At 50.4% G+C, this 20,382-nt stretch overlaps 1 protein-coding gene across 1 annotated transcript in view; it reads right to left on the bottom strand.

Annotated features, from left to right (window-relative positions):
* The window catches only part of MYO5B (myosin VB), a 145,838-nt gene that overhangs the window by 114,271 nt on the left and 11,185 nt on the right, over nucleotides 1-20,382 (bottom strand). Inside the window, exon 2 of the mRNA XM_053932302.1 lies at nucleotides 1,811-1,921. Coding sequence (XP_053788277.1) covers nucleotides 1,811-1,921 — 111 coding nt within the window. The remainder of the gene's footprint in view (nucleotides 1-1,810; nucleotides 1,922-20,382) is intronic.

Raw genomic sequence — 20,382 nt, 5'->3', positions numbered from 1 at the left:
AGCCAGCCTGGCAGAGCTGGGGCTCTTCAGCTGCACAAGAGAAGGCTCCAGGGAGAGCTCAGAGCCCCTGCCAGGGCCTCAAGGGGCTCCAGGAGAGCTGCACAGGGACTGGGGACAAGGCATGCAGGGACAGCACACAGGCAATGGCTTCCACTGCCAGAGGGCAGGCACAGGTGGGAGATTGGGAACTGGGAATTGCTGGCTGGGAGGGTGGGCAGGCCCTGGCACAGGGTGCCCAGAGCAGCTGTGGCTGCCCCTGGATCCCTGGACACGTCCAGGGCCAGGTTGGATGGGGCTTGGAGCAGCCTGGGATAGTGGAAGTTGTCCCTGCCCATGGCAGGGGGTGGAATGGGATGAACTTTAAGGTCTCTTCTAACCCAAACCATTCCACGATAAAATGGTGATTATTTGCCTAGTGCTTCCAAGGGATTGCAGGGTAGCATCTGTGCATCTCCTCATCCAGATTTATCACTGTGGAAGGTGAAAAGGCATCAAGCGTCCTCCATCCTTTGTCCTCCCCAGAAAGCTGCCCTATGCTGGAAGAGCAAACTGGGCAGGACAACAAAAGCAGCCGAGGCCGAGCCGGGAAGAAGCAACGACACCAAGGACCGGGTGCAGACCCCGACATCAGCCACGTTCTCTGCAAAGGGGGCACGCTCACACACTGCCAACAGCCCTTGCTTCAGCTGCTCTGGAAGAAAAACTGTTCTGAAAAGCTGCCTAATCAACCACAGCTCATTCCTGTTCTCCATCTTCCATCAGGCAATATGGTGAAAATGCTCCCCACAGTGGGGAAATGTCTGGCTTGGAGGGGATGGGAATTACTCGCCCTGCTCGGCACATGTGAATTTGTAGTGGGTGGTCTCTACTAACTCTTCCAGGCATCGGAGCAGATCACACCCTGGACAGATCAGGAAACCCCACCTGCTCAATGAAGAAAGATGGTTTAGGTGCAATTCTCCATGAAAAATGTATTTACTCTTCCCGCTACAGCAGGCAGCTCATGGTGGGCACACAGCACGGCTGCTCCCTTCCCATAAACTGGGAATTTGCAGCTGATGCAAATGCCGTGGTTAACTTCATCTGCAATTCCCTGCTGTCACCCAGCGTCCCACTCCACGAGGTTTTTGTGTGGAACAGAGAGCAGCTGCTCCTCCCCAGCCTCTGTCCTGCTCTGGGGATGGTTAATTGCTGCCTGTACACACGCCACAGCCCGGGCTGTTTGTGCATTTGGAACCAGCGCTTGCTAGAGAACATCTACATTTAAATGAGTTTTGTGGTTTTGCCTTTTAAAAGCTTTTCTTATTCAAAAATAAAGCAGAGAAAAAAAAAGAGGTTTGCGTAAGATTATACTCAGAGAGAAAAACTAAGGCGTGGAGAAAGCTGTTGCACAGCAGTCACCTCTGAGCCGTGTGTGGGTTTTCCGTCAGTACCCCAGGTTGAGTGGATGCCACCAGCCGTGCTCTCCACAGCTTGTTCGGCAGCAAAAAGCACAAACTGGCATTTCTGACACACTGCTGCTATTACAAAAAACAACAACAAAAAAATATATATATATATATCCTGGTATCACAGACTGTTAAAAGTTTGCCAGGAGATGAAAAGAGATGATGGAGGTCAAGGGCTTTTCTCACAACCTACTGTAACACAAGTGCCTAGGGAGGGACCAGGCAGGGAAAAGCTGGAAGTGTTAAAGCAATAAAACACATTTTAAACCACTTCACAGGAACTATGAAATGGCTCAACCTTCTTCACGCATTAATTCGAAGCTTTAAATTGCTAAAAAGAATAACGACATTCAAAAGCTTACAGTTTCATCTTCAAGTTTCAGCTGGAGGCTTTTATCTCCTTCTTTGTAATCCTTGATAATTTCTGCCGATCTCCAAACTTCATCAGGGTCAGGAACCCAAACCCTAGTGTACTGGAGAGGTGGAAAAGAAAAGAAAAGAAAGAAAAAGTTTAAACACGATGAAACCTCGGGAAATTAAATGAGAAATAAATTAATTCTCCAGTAATACAGCCTCACACTTATTGTAAAGTCAATGCAGCTAAATCATTTATCTTAGTAAAAGAAAAAATAAATCCAGTTTTAGTTCTTGGGGTAAATTACAGACCAGAAGTCTAATTTTTCAGTCTAATTTTCTCCTGGACAAGGTGTACACTGGCTCCTTACCAATCTAACAAAGCAGGGTAAAGTCTCAAGGTAAACGTGGAATTTCATTTCCCTGGGAAGAGAAAAACAGCCTGCCAGAAGGCTTTTATGAAATAACACAATTCGCCCCCAGCAGTCCCTACACCAAAGTGTGTTTATTTTGCTCAAAACAAGGCAGTTTGGTCCCCACAGAGCAAACCCTGGCCCCAGCCCACGGCCACGGGCAGAGGCAGGCAAATGAGGACACCAAAGCTCCTCCAGCTGGGGGTGAACACACAAACAGGCTCCAGGAACACGCTTGGATTTAAATGAATTAGCGAATTAGGTTAAATTTAACCTTCTTTTTGCATCTACAAAGCTAGGGCCACCAATGGAGACCTGTGCAGCCCAGCCCAAGTGCCCATGAGGGCTTTGGCTGTGGGGCTCACGGAGCCAGGCTGGTGCTGGACTCCTCCAGCCCACAGAGCCAACAGGAACCCTCCAATAACCACGGATTTACTGATCCTTTGGGGCAGCTCTCCCCTCTGTTCCTCCTGCTGATTGAAACGAGAGCTACAGCATCTTGTTCCTACTCAAAGCACCAGGGGCTGGGGGAAAATCCCGGCCAACCCAAGTGACAGCAGCCCCAGAGCACCCCCAAGGTGGTTTTGGCCTCCATTTGAAACCAAACCCCAGCACACAATGTCCAAGTAGCATTTTGTGCCAACCAACGAGTTAACACAGCAGCAGCCACCACCTGACAGGCCACTTTGCAGCTGAAAAGCAATAGATTTTTGTATGTTATCACACGTAATTATTTTTAGAGCTGCTCAATAGCTACAGCAGCAGGAACCTTTGGATGTTAATGGAGACACATGATCATACTCCCAGAACAACAGTTTTACCAGGGAGTGGGGGAAAAGATGTGAAAACTTGAATTTTCTCAGCATGCCAGCTCTAGCACCTCATGAGCCTTCAGTGCTCCCCTGCCACGAAGAAAGGAGGCTGCAGTGGGGAAGGGGCTGGCTGGGACCCCTACCAGCCCACCACTGTGGATTCATCCAGCATGCCAGCTCTCTGCTGGCAAAAAGTGAGATTCCGACACAGTCAAGAAGTGCCCAAAATAGCCAAGGATCAGGATGTACCCGGCTCAGGGCAGCTTCAAACACAAGGTGCTGCTGGTCTTGGCAACCTTGCAAAGGTTCCACCTGCACACGGGGCTGGGCTGAGCCCCTGGACCTGCCTGGACTGGTGGCTGCAGACAGGGACACACTGACCCCGGAGCAGCCTGAAACGGGGCGCCTGTCAACGCCTTGAGGGCGAAAGCTGGGTACAGCTGCAGCAGCAGCAAGAGGTCCCACGGGCCACCCTGAGCAATTCATCACCAGCCACGGCCAGGAGCCACCCAGGTGTGACAGGAGGGTGACAGCTCTCAGCACCCACTGCCCACAGCCTGGTGGGTGTGGGCACGTCCCACCAGCCACCCTGACCACAACACTAGAGAGTTATAATGACATTAATAATAATAATAATAATAATAATAATAATAATAATAACCCTGATTTTCCCAGACTTGGTGCACACACACACACCCACACACACACACACACACACACACATGCAAGGGGCCACACAGGACAGAGAGCACCACGCAGGACAGAACACACCACACAGGACAGAATGAACCACACAGTTCAGAATGAACCACGCAGGACAGAACACACCACGCAGGACAGAAACACCACGCAGGACAGAAACACCACACAGGACAGAACGCACCACACAGGACAAAACACACCATGCAGGACAGAATTAACCACACAGGACACACCACACAGGACACACCACGCAGGACAGAACACACCACGCAGTTCAGAATGAACCACGCAGGACAGAATGCACCACGCAGTTCAGAATGAACCACACAGTTCAGAATGAACCACGCAGGACAGAACACACCACGCAGTTCAGAATGAACCACGCAGGACAGAACACACCATGCAGTTCAGAACACACCATGCAGGACAGAACACACCACACAGGACAGAATGAACCATACAGTTCAGAATGCACCACGCAGGACAGAACACACCATGCAGGAAAGAACACACCACGCAGTTCAGAATGAACCACACAGTTCAGAATGAACCACGCAGGACAGAAACACCACACAGGACAGAACGCACCACACAGGACAAAACACACCATGCAGGACAGAACACACCACACAGGACACACCACACAGGACACACCACGCAGGACAGAATGCACCACACAGGACAAAACACACCATGCAGGACAGAAACACCATGCAGGACAGAACACACCACGCAGGACAGAAACACCATGCAGGACAGAACACACCACGCAGGACAGAAACACCATGCAGGACAGAACACACCACGCAGGACAGAACACACCATGCAGGACAGAACACACCACGCAGGACAGAACACACCATGCAGTTCAGAATGCACCACGCAGGACAGAATGAACCACACAGGACAAAACACACCACGCAGGACAGAATGCACCACACAGGACAAAACACACCATGCAGGACAGAATGAACCACGCAGGACTGAACACACCATGCAGTTCAGAACACACCATGCAGGACAGAACACACCACACAGTTCAGAATGAACCACACAGGACAGAATGAACCACACAGTTCAGAATGCACCATGCAGGAGAGAATGAACCACACAGGACAGAAACACCATGCAGTTCAGAATGCACCATGCAGGACAGAACACACCACGCAGGACAGAAACACCACACAGGACAGAACACACCATGCAGGACAGAATGCACCACGCAGTTCAGAATGAACCACGCAGGACAGAACACACCACGCAGGACAGAACACACCACACAGGACACACCACGCAGGACAGAACACACCACACAGGACAGAACGCACCACACAGGACAAAACACACCACGCAGGACAGAATGAACCACACAGGACAGAACACACCACACAGTTCAGAATGAACCACGCAGGACAGAACACACCACGCAGGACAGACGTGTTTGCAAGGCCCCAGGAGCCCTGGGGACAACCCTGGCTGGCAGATCCCGGGTGGGGTCAAGCCCTCCCCGCACCGAGTGCTGCCCACCCCGCTGCAGAGCCAGGGGCTGTTGGCACAGGCTGCTGTGAATGCAGCTCCCCGAGCGTCTCTAATGCTGTCCTCTCGTGCGTGCACACGCACGCATCCAGGCTGGGGGAACACCATTCACCCCGCTGTGCTTCTCCACCGTCCTCCCCTCCCCGCTGCCCTCCCGGCAGGGCGGGCTCCTACACAAACCCCCACCCGAGCCCTCCCTTTCGGCCATATATCCCAGATATGCCAGCCGCACAGCGCTGGGATAAAAGCACTCTGTCACGGGTGCATCTTTACAAGGCCAGCTTTAATTAGAACCCGACGAGGCCTGGGGGCAGCCCTCGGTGGGGTCACGCTGGGCTCACCACCCTCACCTCCCCTGCATTCCCTGCCTCTGACCTCTGCAAACTGCTCCCCGAAACAGCCTCACGCCCCCTCTTTTTGACAAATCAGCCCACTCGGGTGAAGAGTCACCGTGTCACCAAAACCAGGGCGCTGGCAGGTGCCTACCCAGGCGTGGGTGGGGACAGCATCCCTGTGAGCTGCTGCTTCCAATAATCACATTTCCAGCATCATTTTACCGCTCCACAAGCCTTGTCAGGGCTTCCTGAGAGCTTGAACAGCCTCTTGATCTGCTGGAGGAGCTTGTTCTAAGGGAGAGGGCACACGGGCCCATCTCAAAGCACTGGGAATGAAGGATAAACTTGACTTTGGGCTCAGGAGACACAACCCTGGGCAAACCACTCAACCTCCAGACACTCCAGGGTTTCCATACATTTTCCCTTTTTAAATTTGTTTTTTAAGAAAAAGATTCCTTCAGTCCTCGAGGATGACTTTAAACAAAATGCTAAAATTAACTAGAAATATCTCCGCATGCTCCGCCTCTAAAAAAAAAAATTTTTTTTTTTTTAAATCTGGTTTACTTTGTGACTTTTTTTAACCAGATCCCCAGTAAAACTAAAGCCATTCCGTGCTCTCACTGCCTCTTGCATTATTCCACACAGCTTAAGGAGAAGCTTAATAAATTCAATCCCCACCTCCTGATTTGATTTAGATTTTAGCAGGCTGCCGCTGCGGATGCAGATTAAAACCAACATTAAATTAGAAGAGGCAGGTCTTGTTTTACTGTTTCAAAGCCCTCGGTGCTGGCCAAAGGCACTCCCAGCAAGCTCTGGGCAGCGTGCTCCATCTCAGCGAGGACAGATGCAGGTCTGCAGGCAAGGAGTTACAACTCCGTGGGCAGAGCATCATTTTCATTACATTAAGAAAATTGTATCATCTTCCATTAAGTAAAAAATATTAAAAACCAGCAATCTCAGCTTCGTCTGGGCCGTTTGGCGGCTGCAAGTCTTCGTGGCGAGCTGGACATCAGCAAATCCATCTTTATTATTACTGGGTTTTAATCCCCTGAGTTATTTCAGGAATGCCAACACTCACAGCTGACCCCGGGAAGTTTTCATTGCTCCCGGGTCAAGGGCATTTTTCCAGGGGCATCCTTCCAACAAACTGCAGCAAACCCAGAATACTGGCAATAAAATAGCAACAACCACCTCACCACTGGGAATTCAGTAAGAGAGGTGAACATGTAGCGTGTCATGACAAAGGTTCTTCCACGCAGGCTAAGAAAATCTTACGAAAGGACTTTATTGAAAACAGAAACAGTGATCTTTTTAAAAAAATCAAAGGTGAACGCACAAATGTTAACTAGAACGAGGTGGAAATTGGGACAGATCTCTGTATCTTTTTCTCTGTAAAGCAAGCACACTTCTACTTTTCTCCCTTTGCAGTGGGCTTAATGCTAACCTCATTCTATATTGTTCAGTGCCCAGTATTGCTGGGTGCTTTCGAAGAGGGCAAAAAACACACAGAGAAGAAAAACCAGCACAAATTTCAGCCCTGGCTTCCCGAGAATATTTCTATTTATATTTACACACACAGCCTGTGAATGGTTAAGCAGCTTACACTCAAACACACCAATAGCCACCTTCCAGCTCTCACTCACAAGCTATCTATTACTGAAACTGAGGTTTTCCCAACCTGTGCTCTTCTCAGGCAAGAGGAAAGTACACATTGAATGTGGAATTAAGTGGCCATATCACACGCTCGGGGTGTCATTTTTCTGTTCCTTATTTTCAGTTTTAAACCAGTATCGAAGATCGCTTCCCAGAAATAATTTAAAGAGGCTCTTCCAGAAATAAATTAAATAAATAAATAAGTAAATAAATAAATAAATAAATAACCCAAAAAAAAAAAAAAAAAAAAAAAAAAAAACCACAGAGGACTTTACTTGCAGCCCCTGTCTGGATGCCCACAGCTTCTCTCTCAGCCCCTGTGCTAAATCAAATTTCTCTTCATTAATTTTCACTACTACAGCAGCACAGGTGGTCTGGCCCATGCTCTGCCACTGTGCCCGAGGCAGCAGGGTCCCACAGGTGGTTATGGAAGGAGTGGCTCTGCTGTGGTCAATGTGTTTTGTGTTTGCAAACCAGCTGTGCACACTGGATGCATGCTGGCAGAAGGGGGACACAGAAAGGGACCTCTCCTGGGTGCCCTGCTGCCTTAAACTTCCCTTCTGCCCCACTTGGCAGTGACTCAGGAGAAAAATCTGCTTTGCCCATGACGCAGCAAGGCACCACGAGGTGCTCTGGCAGCCAGGCAAAATATCCCCATTAAGGGACTTGTGGATCATTACCTTTTTTACTGTTATTTACATTACTGAGTATCGAGGCAGATGGCAAACCATAATCCTCCCTTTCCCATCCTCTGGATGAGATTTTCATCCCAGGAGCAATTTCTCCCCTGCCCGACAGACAAGCCAAGCTCAAATTTAGGTCAGGGCTCCCTAAGCTGTGCCGTGACCTGCTGACCCCGGTGTCTCAGCCTGGCCTGGCTTCTCAGCCTGCTGCTGGGTACCACCAGCTGGCACACCCTCACAGGGGACAGGAGGGGGTGGCAGAGGGTGTCCCTGCCTGCTGCAGGGCGGGCAGGGATGTCCCAGGTTTGCACATCTCTCCCGGTGTGCTGGTACCTTATGCCGGGGAGGAAAAATCGCAAATCCAGCATCTCCAGCACGAGCCCAGAGGGTATCCCCTCAAAACAGGGACCTCTAAGTAGCAAAAGACCAACTTCTTCCTGACCCTAAATCCCCACAAACGCCGAAACGACTGGCAAATCATCGTTTCAACTCCGAGTGGGGGACACACACTACAACAGCAGCATGCTCTAGGGATAGGGGAAAAAAAAATAAATAGTGTTTTACTTCTTAAAAAGCACAAAATACGTCATTTTGAGCTACAGAATGAAAGTGCTAACCTGCTGAGGGTGTTAAATGTAAAGGGAAAGGCTGTGGCACTCTGCAGGAGCATCTCTAATTCCTCAACATGAGAACGAGCAAATTGAGTGTTTCCCAGGGCTGACAAAAATGTACAAAAACAAACAGCAGAGCCAAGGAAGATGGGCATTATCTACACCACCCCTCATATTCCCTATCATCCTCGTGCTAGTGGAGACGGACCCTGGACAAACACACAAATGCACACCCAGACAGGCAGGGCGCCTAAATTTTGGGGAGCACCTCTCCATCCCCAGCCACTGCAGGGGCCCCTGAATTTGTGCTTCACTGATGCCTTCGAGGCACAGGGACGTTCTCCCCTCCCCCTGAAGAGCTGTCACGCTGATGGATGGCTCCAAGTCTCCCACCAGCACTAAATCTGCTCCATTTCTCCTTGTGGAACTTTATTCCCCTGCCCAAATTAACTCCGATGATGATTTGCAAAAAGTGTCACAGCAGCTGAGCAGTGCTTGGACAAGCAGCATCTGCAGCATTTATCCACTGGCTCATCGGAAGCATTTCTAACGAAGGGGCATTTAAAGGGCTTCAGTTCATCATTGCACCAACCCCACGTCACCAAAGGCAGACAGAAAACTGGCACCGAGCACGGGGGGGGGCTGCAGGCGAGCCCTGACACCAGGACAGAAATACTGGGGGTACCCTTGAAGGCTTTTCCCTAATTAGCTGTGATTTTTCAGGACAATTTCCAAGACTAATCAATAGTCTTACATGTAACTAACAGCCAGCTCGTGTGTTCCCAACATCTCCCCCGCCACTTCTTTTGTGGCATCTCGGCGTCGCTCGTTACCGAAGGTTTAATTAAGAGTGACAAGTTCGGCGTCAAGGTCCTGAGTGCACACACAGCCCTGCTCTCACTGCAAAATTCGTCTTACAGTAAATCATCAGGTGCTGCAGAAGTAGGTAAAGCCCCAGGTGCTTTGGGACAGTGCAAATTAACAATCTGGTCTTAATCTGGGGCAAAAAAAAGGCAGTCCCTCCCGGGCTGGGGAGGCACTGCCCCGTGGGCTGTGACACCGCGGTTCGCCCCGGGCAGTGCAGCAACTTCTGCTTTCACTTTGCTTCTCTTCCCTTTAAAAAGCAACGAACCCAAAGCCAGGGTCAGCAAGGTCCCACGCACGGGGGACGCGCGCTGTCACCTGCGCCACCCTAACCAAGAGCTGACAGCAGCCCCAGGTGTGGCAGGGGAGAGCTGGGCCGGGTTAACGGGAGCCGGCAGCGCTCAGGGTGTCTCTGGGTGCTGAGTGATCCCCCCTCCAGCCGGGATCAGGCTGAGCACAGCAGCCCTTCGCCCTGGGTGGCTCCGAAGCAGCGCTGCCAAGGCTGGGAGCTGGGAGCAGCCGGGTGAGACACGGCGTGCGAGGCAGGGCTCTCCCCTGGACTTACAGCATGTGCTCCACGGCAGAATTAACCAAACCCGGCAAAGCCCTTCAAAACTTAGCGCTCACCGGGATCAGAGCAGCTCCAAGAGACGCCGGCGCCCAGGGCGCCGCTGCGAGTGCCCTCCCCAGCTCCCGGGCTCCATCGAGCAGGGCAGCACTGCCCCACAAAAGAGTTTTCCTTCTGTCAGGCCTGGCTCAGCCCTGCAAACGCTTCCCGTTTGCTCACCATCACTGTCCATCATCCCCTGCCAGAAGGAGGGACGCTCTGCAAGCCCCCAAAATCCCTGCAGGGTCCCTGGGAAGGACAAAAAAATCTGCCGATAAAGCCAAGGCAGGTAACTGGACTTCACCTGCAGATTTCCCTGGAAGAGGTGTGGGCATCAGCATCCTGGAGCAGGGAGCTCGGCACCCCTTCCCCCAGCACCTTTCCTGGCTCCAGCACTCGTGGTGCCCATGGCCACACCCCGGCACCACCCAGCCACGTCAGCTCCTCCGGGACTCCTCACCTCTCCTTGCAAGTGATCGATTAAAAAATTCCCACGTTGCACAGGACCGTGAAAATATCCTTGTCCCAGGATGAGCCTTTCACACACAGCTCAGATAAGCAGATTTTTTTTTTTTTTTTTAATTTGTAAGCTAAAAAAGGTTATTGGGGTTTTACAGACTCGTGTTCTGCCTTTTTCTAACTAAAAACTCCACACAGGGGCCAAGTGTTCCCGTAGCATGACTTTCACCAAACAGCCTGTCGTACTGCAAGAGTGAAATCCTTCCAGGCTACTTTCTGCAAATCCCTCTTGATTGGCATTAATTACCCTTCTCTCCTGTAATTCTCAATTAATCAAAACCTTTAGCAGTGATGTGATGTAACCTTGCCTTCGCTGTCCCCTTTTCCATCCGAAATCCATGTGCGTTCACCACTCCTTGGTGAACATAAGCTGGATCCAAAACGTGCTCAATATACACCATTTACGGCTGATTGGTAATGAATAGTTTAAAAACAGCCTTTGGGTTTAATTAAATAGTCAAAAATGGCCTTTTCCCCTTGTGTTTTCAGAGTCCTGTATCTGTTACATAGCCCTGTGATGCTGTAGGGAAATTCACAAGCGCGTTCACTTCCCAGGGCAGCGACCACCCCATGTTAGATGATTTTAGATGAAAATGGTCCCGGGAGGAGCCTGGCTCTGGGGTGCAGGGATGCAGCCAGGGGACAGCAGGGCTTTCAGCTGGGAATGTTTAAAGCAGTGGCTGCTCCTTGGCTGTAACTGCAGCGACACCGGTGGCATTCAGGGCGTCACCAGTGTCTCCCAAAATCCAGGGTACCACAGCACATCCCCCACCCCTCCAGAGCTCAGCCGTGCTCCCCACTGGGCACCACTGTACCCAAACAGCACCAAAATCCACCGTTAATTGCAGTGCAACGTCTCCACCAGACTGGACTGTTAACCTTACTCAAAAGAAGTAATTGGATTAATCAACCTGCACAGTAACCCCTCACATCTCCAGAACTCGGGCATTAAAACCCCTCTTGGAACATCACTCAGGCATAGTTAATTCAAAGGGGTTTGACTTAAAGTTACAGGACGTTTTTCAGCATTTTCCAGCAAGAGGGGGTTATGCTGGAAAGACCCCCGGGGCCACCTCTGCATCCTTTTCACTGCTGAGCAACTGAAGGAAAACAAATTGATCACCAGGGATTTACACAGCAACGTTTCACCAGAGGTAATTAAAGAATTCCAGCAACAAGGTCTGTTAGAAAGGAGACATTAGACACCTGGAGAACAGCCCCAGTGATCAAGACACAAAGCTGGAATAAATGCATTCAATTAAAGTAACTGAAGCAGTGAACACACACTCGGACACTCCCAGCTGCTGAGGAATGGCAGGGCAGAGAAAAGGTCTCCTGGGAGGGAACCACTGCTCCTGCATTTCCATACAATGGCAGAATGGTTTGGGTGGGAAGGGACCCAGGGCCACCCTGCCATGGGCAGGGACACCTTCCACTGTCCCAGGCTGCTCCAGCCCCGTCCAGCCAGGCCTAGGACACTTCCAGGGATGCAGGGGCAGCCACAGCTGCTCTGGGCACCCTGTGCCAGGGCCTGCCCACCCTCACAGGGAAGAACTTCTTCCTAAATTTCCTTCTTGCCGCGATTTCCAAGTATTTGGGAGTGTGATTTGTACGGGCTCTGGTGCTCCCAAGATGTCTTTACAGCAGATCTCAGAGGAGCACTTGTGTCATGAGTCGCTCCACGTTCATGGACAGACTCTGTCTCTTCTCTCCTGTGAAATAAACCAGCAAGATTCTGCAATTGCTGAGCTAACACTGGTTCAAAACACACGTCCAAGGAAACTCAAACAAAATGAGGTTTTCTTTTTTAGTATATAAAATGCTATGCACAGCATGGCTGGACAGTCAGCTCTTTTCCTTCTCATTCCCTCACAGTTTTAGCTGTCCAGCTGAAATAATGAGATTTTGGCTCTCCAGATCTTCCCACACTCATATCCTGCAGCCTCTTCTTTACACCACGCGGCAACTCCGTGGAAAAGCATCCCCTAAATCCCACATCCAACCTCCTCCAGCAAGGGTAGGGGAGACAAAAGCTTAAATGAGGAAGGATGCAGGAAAGAAAATCTCCATCAGCCCCTGAATTTTGAATCTCAGAAGGTGATTTGGGAGGTGGTGCCTTTAGAAAAGCAGCATTTATGTTCTGCAGGAAGGGCTCAGGGAAGGGGAACAACATACGGAAGACTGCCCAAGTGGGAAAATGCTTGCAAGAAGGGCACCTGAACCTACTTTAAAAAAACCCAAAACAAAGCAGCAAAAAACAAACAACAACAACAACCAAAAACAAAGGGAGGGGAAAAAAACCCCAACCAAACAAAAAACAGCAAACCAACAAAACAAAAATCACCACCACAAAATGTAGCTTTTCTAGCCTTTACCTTCTGTTTTAAATTTTGATTTTTTTTTCCCCTAGCCTGGCAGAAGAGATAGGCAAATCCAAGGTTATCTCTTCCCTCTGGAAGGGTGGCTGCCCCAGCTGTGCACAAACACACATTCCCAGGAAGATTAAACACGGCTCTCATGAAACACTGAGGTGTCCACAGAACAAAGCAGCCAAACAGAAGGGGGAAATAAAAACAGATTTAAAAACAAACGAAAGAATTTATCTCAGCCGTAGAGTGCTGCTCCTGCCTTCCCCATTCCCACAGCAAAGCCACTCTTGGGTCGGCACGCAGGACATCCCTGTCCCAACAGGAGATGTGTGCACTCACAGGAACACCCTTCCCCGTCCCACGGGAGCATTTCTTTTATTCCCCAAAAGGCACAGGCTCCAGAGGGGCACAGGCAGGGCTGCAGAGCTGCCACCAAGGGAAGTCTCAGCCCTGGCTCTTCCCACATCTCAGGGACACCCCAGCTGTCAGGTTTCTGTTCCCACTACACATTCCCTGGCTCAGGCCCAAGGAGCTTTGCCCCAACACCAGGAAATCGGTTCCTGCCCAAGGGATGCCTTTCCCTTGGGGAAGGACAGGAGTTATGGTCACACTGAAGCCACGGGGCCCCATCAGCTCAGCTTCAGGACTTAACCCAATTCAAGGCTCAGTTACACCTACTCCTACCACCCAAGGTGAGGAAAACATTTATTTTTTAACTGGAAAAGCAGCAAAACAAGTAACAATACATCTTGAAGTTATAGCAGTTTCAGAGTGCATGAAGACAAGTCATGAGCTCACTCAAACCAGGGCCAAAGAGCAACTCAAATCCACCTCTACCAAACACTGCTCTGCCACTTTTCTCTCTTCTCTAAGGGGTGACCTCATGCTTTGCTAGGTAGATGAATAAAATGAAGAAGAAAAAACTAAATTGAATGAATTTTACATTATTCAAGTTTATTTCATTGTAAAAGTGAAGGTAGATGAATAAAATGAAGAAGAAAAAACTAAATTGAATGAACTTTACATTATTCAAGTTTATTTCGTTGTAAAAGCGAAGCTTTTGCCAGCCGTGCTGAGAGTTCCCAGCGCAGGATGCACAAGACCAAAGGTTTCTGCCCTTTCTGACAAAATAGTCAGTCCCAAGAGCTGAGTTCCTTCAAACTGCAGGGGTCAGTGGTTGGGCAGGGACGGCTGAACTCACGTGGCTTCAGTCACTGCCAGCTGCACTCATGGTAACCCCACAGCACCACCCACAGAATGGGCCTGTCCCACAGCACCTCCAAACCACAGAGCCCCAGAATCATTTGGCTTGGAAAAGCCCTCAGACCATCAATTCCAGCCATCCCCAGCACTGCCCAGGCCACCACTGTGCCACGTCCCCAGGTGCCACAGCCACACAGCTTTTAAATCCCTGCAGGGATGGGGACTCCACCTCTGCCCTGGGCAGCTGTGCCAGGGCTGGACAGCCCTTTCCACAAAGGAATTTTGCCCAATATCCAAATGCATCGGAAGAGGCATTAGTGGCCTTGCACACTCGTGGATCCACCAGGGATTTGGGACACTGTCCAAAGGGGTTGTGACCTACAAACAGCAGAGAGATGTGAAGCAGCTCATGTCCCCTCACAGCTGCTCTACCTTCCATCCCACACTGGGGTGAAACTGGAGGCTGCTGCAAACCTCCCAACGAGTACTCTTAGTTGCTTTATTAAGAAAAAAAAAAAAATTAAAAATCCCGGTTTGGGTCATGGCACGGTGCCGTCACCGTGCAGAGGTGCATCCAAACCTAAGCCCACCCTCTTCACCCCAGACACCAAACCAGCCTTTGCCACTGCTTCAGTTTCCCTCCTCCCTGTGTCACCTCTCCCCTTGCTGCTCCCCGGTAAGGCAGCAAGGCTGGCTTTCCTTCTCCCTGCCAGGGGCAGCGAGCCCTTATCAGGGCATTATTAAAGGCACTGCCAGAGCACCGCCTCCCAATTCCCAGCTACGGTGGAGATAAGACCCACTTTGTACAAACAAAAATATTCTAGTAAGAGCAGAGGCTCGAGCGTGAGAGGAGCGGGACCTATCAGAGCATCAGCGGGCTGGATTCAGCCACAGAAAGGCAAATATTTGCTTTCCCCTCCTCTCCCCATCCTCCCTGTGTTGCATTTGCAAATCGGGGTCACTTCCAGCAACAGGATGTCCCCTGCACCAGGCTGGAAGAGCAGAGCAGAGCCACATGCCAAGCAAGCCCTCAGAGCAGCCCCAGCTCAGCCCAGTGCTCTCCTCCCTCCGGATTTTCCTTGATCCTCTCAGTCATTGGTTTCAATCACTGCAGAGGGACTGGGGACAAGGCCTGCAGGGACAGCACACAGGCAATGGCTTCCCCTGCCAGAGGGCAGGCACAGGTGGGAGATTGGGAACTGGGAATTGCTGGCTGGGAGGGTGGGCAGGCCCTGGCACAGGGTGCCCAGAGCAGCTGTGGCTGCCCCTGCATCCCTGGAAGTGTCCAAGGTCAGGTTGGACGGGGCTTTGGGCACCCTGGGACAGTGGAAGGTGTCCCAGTGGACATTGGTGGGATTGGATAAACTTTAAGGTCCTTTGCACCCAAACCCTTCTGTGATTCTGGGATTTCCCCACAGAGGGTCTGCAGAAACCCTATATTTCCATGCTCCTTCAGCAGCTGGCATTTCCAGCTGTAGGATTGTGGATCTGGGCTCCAGACCGATGCATTTCAGAGAAGCCACCTTGCTCAGGACACAACACGTCCCAGGTCTTTGCCAGGTCAGCAAGGACAGCAGTGATGGCCACAGCAGTGCAGGATCTGGGCACAGCCTGGCTGCCACCAGCACATCCACAAAGCCAGCTCCTGACTGCCAGCACCGATGTCCCAGGGAGGAATCCCAAGGGACTGGTTTTCACAAAAACTCTTTTCACAGGAAAGCAGTTTGACCTGCTCAAAAGGCATTTTAGCCTGTTCAGAGAGGAGGTTTCCCCTCTGTCCATCTACCAGCAAAGCACTGACAAAGGTTTAGCCTTCATTTCAAAGGAAACCAGCAAACCTCAGCATCCCCACAGCCTGTTTCCAGCCAGGAACGCTGTCTGGGAAAGCTGGGGTTTCCCCGCTCCTCCAACACTTCTTGCAGGATTTGCATGTGCAGGAGAAAGCCCACATCTCATTTTGCACTGACACAGGGGAAAATAAGCCACAAATCTCTCCTCATCACACGACAGAAGAGGGTAGAGGCTGCTCCGGTAGTGAGACAGACTGCCACAGTTAATATCATTATCTCTCCTAACCTGTGTTTTATTGCTGCAGCAAATTTATCCCCAGTGTCTCACATTCAGTCTGCAGGAATAAAACGCAAGAGACATCCCCAGGAGCTGCTTCCATCCCCCGAAGGGAGGGGGCTTTGTGAGCATGTGGAGGGGATGCTGGACACAAGCAGAGAGCTCAGCAGCTGCTGACCCGCTCACAGCATCCTCACAGACCTGAAGGCCTCGGCGAGGCTCGTGCCTGCTGGGAGGGACAGGAGGGACACGGCTGCAGGACATCACCCCAGCACCAGCAGGGTTTGGCTGTTGGAAGGACACGTAGCCCCTGCAGAGACCCATCAGGGTCTCAGGTGTCGCTCCAGCCCCACAGACACGCACGGCTGGTTTAGTGTCCAAAGGCCACCGCTGCATTTTCACACCCACACTCAGCACGGCCCGGGTTTGTGGCACCAAGGACACAGCACCCACCCCCTCACTGCTGGCTTGTTGCCAGAGCACAGAGCCCACACAGTGGCTTCAGCTTTCCCTCAAATGAAGGGTGGGAAAAGCCGCGTCTCCATTTTTAACTGGCCTGCTTCCATCCAACAACTTAAACATCCTTAATGCATCTCAGCCGTCGAACACGAGCCCTGGGCATGGGCACTGCAGCTCCCGAGAGACTCCTCCGAGCATCAGTCATGGACAAGTGTGTTAACAAAGCAGCCAGCTTTCAAATCAGACATAAATTATGTACAAAGCCTGTAAGAGACAAGGGTCAGTGCTGTTTATGGGGTTAAAGCAGGTAAGGCAGATGCAGCCAGGGCCTCTTCCATCTGCTGGGGTGTTTCAAAAGCTCTTCAGCTTTCAAAATATGAGCCCTGGTTCAGATCTGCACTGATTTGCTCTGCCCTGACTTGAAAAATTGCATTTGTTTTGTGTGAACAGGAGGAGAGAAGCCAAGTCCTTCCAAACCGGCCTTTTCCCTTCCCAGACAAATTAACTATATTGAAGGCTAGCCTCACGCCAGGACAGGTTTGTCCAGATCCCAGGAACACTTCAGCTGTTCCCAGCTTTCCAGCTGCTTCCCAGGCAGGTGGGAGTGAGCAGGGAGGCATCCCTCCTGCCCAGCCCAAGCCTGGCCATCGCTCCAGAGCCCCCCAGACCTCACAGGAGCTCTGGGCACCCAACACCCACCGCTAATGCTGCAGAAATTCCTCTGGACTCACTCGTGGGACACAGGGGCAACGCGGAGTTTTGGTCACGGAGCCCCCAGTGACCAGCTCAGACACCCAGAGGTGCGTGCAAAGGAAATTAATTTATCTAGACAAGCGTCAGGGCTACGTCTCTTCCAGCCATCTCTGTAACTGCGCATAAAAGCAGCATTTATCAACAGGGATGCATCTAAAAAATGTCAGTCTACTGGCTCTGAAGCTTGAAGGCAGAAGAAACAAGATTTTAACCCGAGGAAGGTGCTAGCTTGCTGGGTGAAGTTACTTGAAGTTTATTTCTAAGCTTCAAGTTATATTATAATGTGGCTCTTCAAAGAGCAGCTTTTGGGGAGCAGCTCAGAAAAACAAGAGTGGATTGCATCCTGTGGAAGGAGAGCAGTGGAATCCTGGCTGCAGGCGAAAGCAGAGCATTTAAAAAAACTGCCTACGCCTCAATGATCACAGAAAAGTGAAAACAAAACAAAGGTTGAAGACTTGGACCCCCTTCCAGAAACCAGCAGCAGTTCCAGCACACCTCTAGGGTGGGACTTTTTGCCCCAAAATGCTGCCCGTGCAGCACAGCTCATCTTCCCCTTTTCAGGTGGGCTCTGGCGTGGCTCCATCACGTTGGACATTCACTCCAGGATCTTGCAGCATCGTGTGTCTGCCTCTCAGCAGCACCTTGCACATTGCTACAACGTGAATTTAGCTGCAATATGGAATTAGACCCAAGTGTTGCTGCCATACTCCAGAAGGATTACAGAACTATTTTTAATAAGGGGTTTAATAAGCTTTAAGTTGCTTTTGCTCAGCTCACGTGGCTGCAAAGATAAAACCTTGCACAAAGCAACAGCCACAAGCTGCTTGACAGAACTTGCAGCACTAAGAATTATGGAGTTACCTCTTAGAAGAATGTTCTCCTTTGTTGCCTTTGAAGTAATAGTTTATATACTACAAACTTAGGTTTGGCTATCTCGCAGTTTTTACAACATCACAGAGCTGCGCCTCTGCAGTTTCTGTTTGGTTTTGGCCAGAACACTCGTAGGATCAGGAATGAGCAGCACTGAAGGTTTGGAGCAGGAGAGAAACACTTAAATCTCTCTTTGTGGACTAATATTCTTTACGTACTTAAGATGCACATCACCAGGCGGGCACCTTCCTGAGCTGGGACAGCCAAAAATCAGTTCCCACACCACCTTCCACATCCCCGGCCACCGCTGGTCACCCACAGCTGGACCAGAGCTCCCAACACCCTCAGCCACATCCCAGCATCCCCCAGCCACATCCCAAAGGTGACAGCACACCCACAGCACGGCGACGGTCATCTCCAGATAACACACGCCTGTTGAAAACCAGTCGGTATCAGTACTATCTTTTTCTCAGAAAAAGTAAAAAGCAAACACAAAAAGAAAGCAAGAGCATCCTGAGCCTAGGAAAGGGTCAGCGCAATAAAATTTAAAATTACAAGTAACTATTAATTTTTTTCTACTCTATGGGTGTTTCTCCCTCCCCCACCACTTAGCACAAGCTCTATTGTCTGAGAAGCGTTTAAGTGGAAGTGGGTCATGTCTGCTGGCATTACTAAATCTTCCCAAATTTCCCCCGATTAGTCAAATGCAATATCCTCTCTGACATCTGAATGATTGAGGTAGTGTGTAATGCCATTTTTCCCCTGAATGAGCCACATCAAAGAGGGTTATAAGCCTAGAGATGGCACGCCAGATGAAAGAGTCGCCAACAGATTGTGCCCAAAATATTACCGAGGGAAATTAAATCGTTTTGTTGGAAGGTTTCTCCTTTGGAAGCATTCAGCCGTTAGAACTGAAAGTGGAGAGACAAGAAACTGCCTTCAGAGTTGCTAGGAGGATGAAACCTCACTAGTTGTGAGCTGAGTGGGACCGCAGTTAAAGCTCTTGTGCACACGGAAGATTTTCTATCAGCCACAACATCCAGCCTGCTCTTCACACAGGGACACCAAAAACCATCCTGCTGGGAGTTAAAGACAGCCTAAATTTGGGTAATACCTCTCAAGAGACTGAAAATTACAGCAGAATCCTATCAGACTAGGGGAAAAAAAAAAAAAAAAAAAAAGAGGGTAAAAAACAGTAAACCTGCTAGAAAAAGAAAAAGTGCCATTTAATAACTGGGATGTAGCAGCAAGCAATTGCTCAGGCCTGAGTTATATCCAAAGGGTTCAAAAATGCCACCCTTTGCAGCAGAAGGATGCCAGGACCCTGGAAGGATCCTGGGACAAGGTCTGCTGCAGTGCTGATGTGGGGCTGAGCCTCTCTCCCCACAGGAAAAGAGCTGGAGCTCTTAAATACGTGTTAGGCTGGTGATTAGGTGAGATCCGGGCAAAGTTTAGTCAGTAACAGCAGCGTTTGTATTCTGCTGATTTACCTCACATGACCCCCCCCCCCCCCCCCCGGTGCTGAAACTTTGCACCAGAGCAAAGGCTGCAAGGAGACAGCACCATTTTCAGTAAAAAAAAAAAAAAAAAAAGTACTAAATTAAGATAATATTAAAAAAAGAGGGAGAGGGAGAGAGCCCACAGACCTTTTGGCATTGACAAATAGAATATTCTATTTCTGAAAACTGGCTTTTTATGCAAAGATAAAAAGTGTGTGGTGCAGAAATCCATATTAAAAAAAAGAAAAAAGAGGAGCCCCAGGGAGATTCCATTCGGGTGAGAGCGCTGTTTCAAATGCCTGGTGGTGGACTTTGAGATGCAAACCCGTATTTTGGGTAGAGCAGTGCCTGGGGAGGAAAAGCCTGCTTGCAGCTCGTTTTTTGGGGACTGCCAAGTCGCTCAGGCTGGAGCAGCCTCAGCCATCCCCACCTTCTCCAGCACAAAGGGAAATTCAGCCAGGTTTTATGGCTCAGGATGGTTCAGTCCCACCCTGATGGTCAAGCAGGCAGTTCAGGTTGCCCCAAGCTGGTCAGCACTTCTCGGCACCCCGGGGACAGTCCCCGGGGCTCCCCAAAAACCCAGGGGTGCGAGCACAGCCGCCCCTCACCGCGACAGCAGCGGGGA

The sequence above is a fragment of the Vidua chalybeata genome, chromosome Z (assembly GCF_026979565.1).
Source record: "Vidua chalybeata isolate OUT-0048 chromosome Z, bVidCha1 merged haplotype, whole genome shotgun sequence".
Lineage (NCBI taxonomy): Eukaryota > Metazoa > Chordata > Aves > Passeriformes > Viduidae > Vidua > Vidua chalybeata.
Note: the sequence above shows the minus strand (reverse complement) of the source record. Positions and strands in the feature narration are given on the sequence as shown.